The following is a 6,291-nucleotide window of genomic DNA, read 5'->3' as shown; positions in this document are numbered from 1 at the left end:
CCCTTATTTTCTCTTAGGTATTTGTGTATTGAGTTTGAACTGGTATTCCAATAGAGACTAGGGTGTTAAACTGATTTTTAAAGCCTTCTGACTGATTTAAAAAAAAAACAAATTGACGTGACTTTGCTTAACATTTATGAAAAAACTTTAACTTAATAAAAAACAGCATGCCCTTATAGGTCAGGTCTGGATGCTTTGGACACACGTGATCAAAGATCCGTTTTAACACTACCTGATTCATGGTTCTTAAAAATAATTTAAAAATATATATTTTCTCTTTCCCTAAACTAACAGGTTAAAAAAATGTGATCTACAGTATGTTGTGTAGTGATTTTTAAAAAACTGTGCAAATTCCATCTTAAACAACCATAGCAGGAGTGTTTTCTGTCAAGGTTTCCCAGGGGGAGAATTTGAGGGATTGATCCATTTCTCTCAACCATATCAGCTGCACCCCCCCCCCCCCCCACCCCACCATAACAATGCCACTGTGTGCAGCCTCCACAGCCTTGACACCCTCCACCCCCCACACCCTTCTTCACCCACATGTGAGATGCTGTTGTGTTGTCTTGTTCCCCCACAGCTGGAGCATCTCCCTCTCCACCCCTTCCACCCCTCTGCTTTTCCTCCATTCAACCCAAACAACGCCTCCGTTCTTTCAGCCACACTATGCAGATTGTTTTAGAGGACAAGCAAGAAAGAGAAACAGATAGAGGCTGCAGTGGACAATGAAACAGCTGGCAATGCTAAAACAGTTCATTTTAGTATTTCTTATCCCATATAGCTCTTGCTGCATGTTTGTGAATGTGTGTGCATGTGATTGTATGTGTTTGTGAGTGAGTGAGTGAGTGAGTGAGTGAGAGAGTGAGAGAGTGAGTGAGTGAGTGAGTGAGAGAGTGAGTGAGTGAGTGTGTAGCCCACTTGTAATAATTTTAACTAAGCGTGTGGTGTGGCGATAAACCCTGTTAACAAAGTCACATTACAACAACTCACCTCCTATTTTGGGACACACAGTAAAATATTATTTTATTATTTATTAATTAATATTTTAGAATTAAGGTTAGGAGGTTAGGTAGCCTACTGCTGTGGGTTAAGGTTTGGCATCAAGTCTCAGGGTAATAAATGTAATAAACTGTTGACGCCTTCCAAGTGTCATCCATTGTTTAAAGCAGCATCACTTGATGTTTTGGCCACATGGGGGCAACTGAACAACAACATCAACACATCATCACCTTATAAAGTTATAAAGTGTTATAATAAACATGTTAGCAAATGTGATTGCAAATCCAGCAGACATGGAGCAACATTAGCATTCATTTTCATTCACTTGTCAACATCAATGTGTAGGCCTACTCTTTCTTTGCTCTAGTCTTTGTTAACTACTGAGAAAACGTTTTGCCTCTTTAGCTGCTAGCTAAATGCTTCACCAGTAGCTATCTTAGTTTCCAACATTTGTCATTTGGTGGTAAGAATTTAGTGTAGGCTACACACATAGCTACAGTGGGTTTATCAGGGCTTCTTTGCAGGAGGTGGATTAGAGCGGAGTCTTAACAGTGACATTTAAGCAAGATTGTGTAAATTATAGTTAGGCCGCCTACCTGCAGTTTTGAAATACCTTGTGACTGACCATCGTTAATAGAGCTTTGTTTGAGCAGCAATCCATGGAATTCAAACAGGTGCCCGCAAGCCAATTAGAAAAGAAATAACTTAATGGCAACAGTTTTAATTTATTTATTTAAATTTTTTATTTTTACAAACTGGAATATACAAACATACAGGTAAAAAAGCATTAGCACACATAGATCAACAATATTTTTTACAAAAATATATTACGGAAATAAAGAAAAGAATATGAAAAATTAGATCCAAAAAATAGATCCAACATACAAAAAGTAGGCTAATGGTGTAGGCCTAGGCCTACATGCTTATCCTGTTGACAGAATATTCTTAAAATAATAAAGTCCTGCAAGACCAGTACATTTTTAACCAATAAATATACAGTATATACAGTACATCTAGGCTACATTTCAACCGTAGGCCTACTTCTTACATTAATTCTTACAAGACTGCGTACTTTAGTTGTAGTTTGTCTTCCAGCCAGTAGGCAGAGACGTGCATCCTCTTGGTTGGAACTGGAAGTGACAGAGCTGAGGAGGAGGGAAAAATCAAAATGGCGATGCACAGACCTGGTAGGTGGCAGACGCGTTGCTATGGTTGCTAACTCGCTAACGCTAGCTAGCTACGTCAAACCGCTAACACATTCATTCATATTATTAACAGCTACTTTACAGAGTTTGGATATCAATACTCCTACTTAGTTTCACTGTGTTAATCAAGGACGTAAAGAAAATTAGCTAACTTGGTTAATTGCGTTTCTGTCTGTTTGTCTGTGTGTGTGTGTGTGTGTGTGTGTGTGTGTGTGTGTGTGTGTGTGTGTGTGTGGGTGTTTGTGTGTGTGTGTGTGTCTTACTCTTTCTCTAGGAAGATCAGCTAACGTCAGTGTTGTATCCTTTTCTTTATTTATTCAACCGAGTAACTTTACGTCTGAAGTACTTAGAACAAACGACTCCCTCTATCGCTGACTAACTAACTGACTGACTGACTGATGATGAGTGATAAAACCTTAACTTTGCACCCAGCTGTCATCTGTTACTTTCCAGTTGCTGCTGAAACTGACAGCAGTCTACTTTGTCTTCTATTTCCTGTTCACTCTCGGCTTGATCATCAGAAAGAGTGAGTGCTGAACATGTTACACAACCCCTGTTTTTTGTTGTTGACGTACCTGTGGAGAACAGTGAATGTGTCTGTCGCTGTCAGGCCTGGTGCTGCCTTATCCTGTTGATGCTCTGGTCTATGATGTCTGTCTGCTGTTGCTCCTGGCTGTTTTGGATTTCCTCCATTTTTTCTGTGGTGAGAAAACAGAGTCACACATCGAACCATGACTGACTTTCAAGCATACTGCCAATTTAGCAAAGAGTCCATGACCATGTCGGTTAACTTTTTGCATACAATTAAGTACGCTATACTTGATTGCATTATCATACAATATTGCTTGGCATCCATTTCCATAAAGAATATCATAGTTTTATTTAGGTTGAGGTTCCAAGCCAATAGAGACGAGATATTTCAAAACAATCCAATCTCTTAAAATTAACAAATTGTTGACTTTAAGTCTGCAAGTGTGATTTTGTAAAGTGCTAAAATAGGTGGTAAGCGAGAGCTGCCTGTAGGATGTCAAAAACACAAATATTAATCTAAAATCTGTGATACGATTTGAAAAATGGTTGAGCATGAGATATCCTGATTTCAATTCCTAGCATTGGTCAAGCTCTAAAAACACTGGATCCAACATTTCCCCTTAATACAACTAATAAAATAGTTTTGTTTTGTTTGAACGTCCCTGTCTAGTATGTGCCCATGCCTTTCAGACTGCCTGACCCCAGTTTGTAATGCAGACTTTGTTATATATTTGTTGTCTTACCTTTAACAACAGAACACAACACTTTCTTTGACCCTGTGCAGGTGTGAAGGGCAACCTGACGGAGAGTGAGCACTATATTCTGGCTAACCTCATTGTGACAGGGACAACTATCCTGCTGACGATCTACTTCCTAGTGTGGCAGACGTACGTGATGAGGGCAGATGTAATCATTAGCAGTGTCTTACTCGTTGCCTACGGCTTAGATGGAGTCCTGGCTCTCAGCACTCTAGCCCGACTGGCCAGGTAAGTCCCACTCTCATTAGTGTTCATCACAGTAAGTGTATATTAAACCTCATTAGCCATAGACTGGCTCAACGGATGTACATTACTGGGATTGATCCTGACATCACGTGCCGGATGTACTTCCCCTCTCACTATCACCGCTATTAGGGCTTAGCGCTGTGGAATGCCGTTTTATTCACTATTAAATAAATGAATAAATACATAAATATGCTTTTAAAATACATCATGAAATAAATAAAGGCAATAAATACATACATAAATTAAATGTAAATATTCATATAAAATGAATAAATTAGTTAAATATATTAAAAGGTTTTACTTTTACTAATTATTTCATGGTACATTTATTTCAAAAATCCACATTTCAAATAGCAGCACTATTATCAGACCGGCCCTCGCAGCCTCAAAACACTACCGGCCCACCGGGAAAAGTCCTGATTGTCCCTATTACCACTCCGCCACTGGGTTGGAGTAAGGTATTTGACCTTGAGTGGTTAAGGTTAAAACAGCCAATTGGTCAGTGGCTAGGACCTGTACAAATGGGGTTACGTTACCTTATTGGAGGTGGAACAATGGGATGTAGATGCAGAGTTTTTTTTTCTTTTCTTCTTCAAACAAAGGGACGTCGGACTAGTAGGCTGTAGGACCAAAAGGAATTTTTCGGATTATTGAGAGGTTGGAACAATGGAGCGTCGGTGAACTTACATGGCACCGCTAGCTCACTTAAAGCATGAAAATGTCACTTTATGTGATTATTATTATGAGAACATTAATATGTGTTCCCCCAGCCTGCCTATGGTCCCCCAGTGGCTAGAAATGGCGATAGGTGTAAACCGAGCACTAGGTATCCTGCTGAAAGTGTTCTTAAAGTGATAGATAGCCACGCCCCCTGATTTGCATATGACAACTGGAAATAAATAGAGGGGGAAATAAATAAATGTGGCATTAGGAAATAAAAGTCCACGTAAATAAATAAATGTGGATTTATAAAATAAAAGTCTCTTGAAATAAATAAACATGGACTTAAAATAAAAGTACCATGAAATAATCAAAATTAAAACTCTTTAATATATTTATTTAACTAATTGATTCCTTTTTATATGAATATTTACATTTATTTCATTATTTATGTATTTATTGCTTCATTTATTTATTTAATGATTTATTTCATGGCATATTTATTTATTTATTCATGTATTTATTTATGTATTTATTCTTTTATTTAATATTGAATGAAACGGCATTCCATATTGCGCCAGCCCGGACAGTTAGCATTGGTTTAAAGAAATACAAACAATCTGGAGTGTTTTCCCCCTATCCCAGAATAGACAGGCGTTGTGTCCAGACCATACTCTATTGCTGACACATCGCTGTGGAGATAGGTCTGGCAATGCAACTACTGACTACACCAGCCATGATAGATGGCTTTATTGGATTTTTGGACAAGTGAGATCACAACTCTTTTTTTGACAGTTGCATGTCAGCATAAATGATAGACTAGTCAGTAAATTGCAATATCTGGTGTCATACATAGACTACATACTTCATTATCACATGAAAAGACTGGCCTACATTAATAGTCTCCATTTGTTTTGATTGACAAGATATTTTGACATAGCATCTCATAGGTTTTGAAATACCTGGCTGCACTGAGCTTTCCTTTTGTTCATGCTTTAGTCCATGATTGAAATACGCCCTTGTTCCCTTTAGGACTAGTTTGAATTATTGATATGGGTGGCATTCATTCAAGTGATACTGTATACGTTGTATAATGTCGTCACATTCTCAAATTTTCCTCTCAAGATAGATCCAAGGACAATAACCCAGTCTCTTATTCTGAAAAGATGGATATTGTTGTATTCAGGTGGCGGATGGCCAAAATACATTCATACATCAACGTGGTTTTGTGAAAAACTAAACTAAACCTGTCATTTGCAAGATTGAATTTGGATAACTACACATTGTTTCACACACTTTTTTTGTGTTTCATGTGCTTTAAATTTGTTCAGGTACAGTTGAATGTACAGTAATAAGTAATTTGTTTTTGCTCTTCTTTGTGTCTTTTAGTGTCTATTCATGAAGACGCCTTCTCTTCATCTTCATGTTGTATGTCATAGCTGAACTCACAGCCCGTCTGCACTTCTTTGCTATGACCAGAAATCAATGTAATTTTGTCTATAAGACAGTTGCAATATTTATAAGGTAAAGAAAGTTTTTGAACTGTTATTTTTATAACTTAATTTGTAGAATACTACATACTTGTTCAACTGTGCTAGCAGGATCTCTCAGGGATTTCACTTTGGTCCAGTCAAACCTGTTTGCCATAGAGACATAGTAACAATTTTTTCTTTTATTTCCCTATGCTCTTTTTTTACATGTTGTAGATAAATATCTGTTTTTGTGTTACTATTGATTATTTATATAAAACATACAACAATAATAAGTCTCATATTATTTTATCACCAGTAGAGGGCAGAAGTGTTTTGATTAAGATTTGAATAGTGAACACACTGATTTTATTACTAAAAAAAGAACATTTTCTTATCCCTTGTGTTTTTATTTTTAAAACT

At 37.3% G+C, this 6,291-nt stretch overlaps 1 protein-coding gene across 1 annotated transcript; it reads left to right on the top strand.

The window, feature by feature from the left end:
- Positions 1-1,974: 1,974 nt before the first annotated feature.
- tmem216 (transmembrane protein 216) lies at positions 1,975-6,132 on the top strand. The gene is made up of 6 exons (XM_032522240.1): positions 1,975-2,186; positions 2,479-2,501; positions 2,637-2,730; positions 2,815-2,907; positions 3,520-3,721; positions 5,789-6,132. Exons 1-6 carry the CDS (start codon positions 2,168-2,170, stop codon positions 5,799-5,801), a joined length of 444 nt encoding a protein of 147 aa, XP_032378131.1. The 5' UTR covers positions 1,975-2,167; the 3' UTR covers positions 5,802-6,132.
- The last annotated feature ends 159 nt before the right edge of the window (positions 6,133-6,291 follow it).

Source organism: Etheostoma spectabile, chromosome 8, assembly GCF_008692095.1.
Source record: "Etheostoma spectabile isolate EspeVRDwgs_2016 chromosome 8, UIUC_Espe_1.0, whole genome shotgun sequence".
In the NCBI taxonomy this organism is placed as follows: domain Eukaryota; kingdom Metazoa; phylum Chordata; class Actinopteri; order Perciformes; family Percidae; genus Etheostoma; species Etheostoma spectabile.
The sequence above is the reverse complement of the archived record's forward strand: the minus strand, read 5'-3'. Positions and strand labels throughout refer to the sequence as shown.

What these genes read in the sequence shown, in the direction of transcription:
- tmem216 (XM_032522240.1), top strand. An exon ending in GATCAGCTAACGTCAGTGTT is followed by an intron (nt 2,502 to 2,636) that starts GTATCCTTTTCT and finishes CTTTGCACCCAG; the next exon opens with CTGTCATCTGTTACTTTCCA. An exon ending in TTTCCTCCATTTTTTCTGTG is followed by an intron (nt 2,908 to 3,519) that starts GTGAGAAAACAG and finishes GACCCTGTGCAG; the next exon opens with GTGTGAAGGGCAACCTGACG.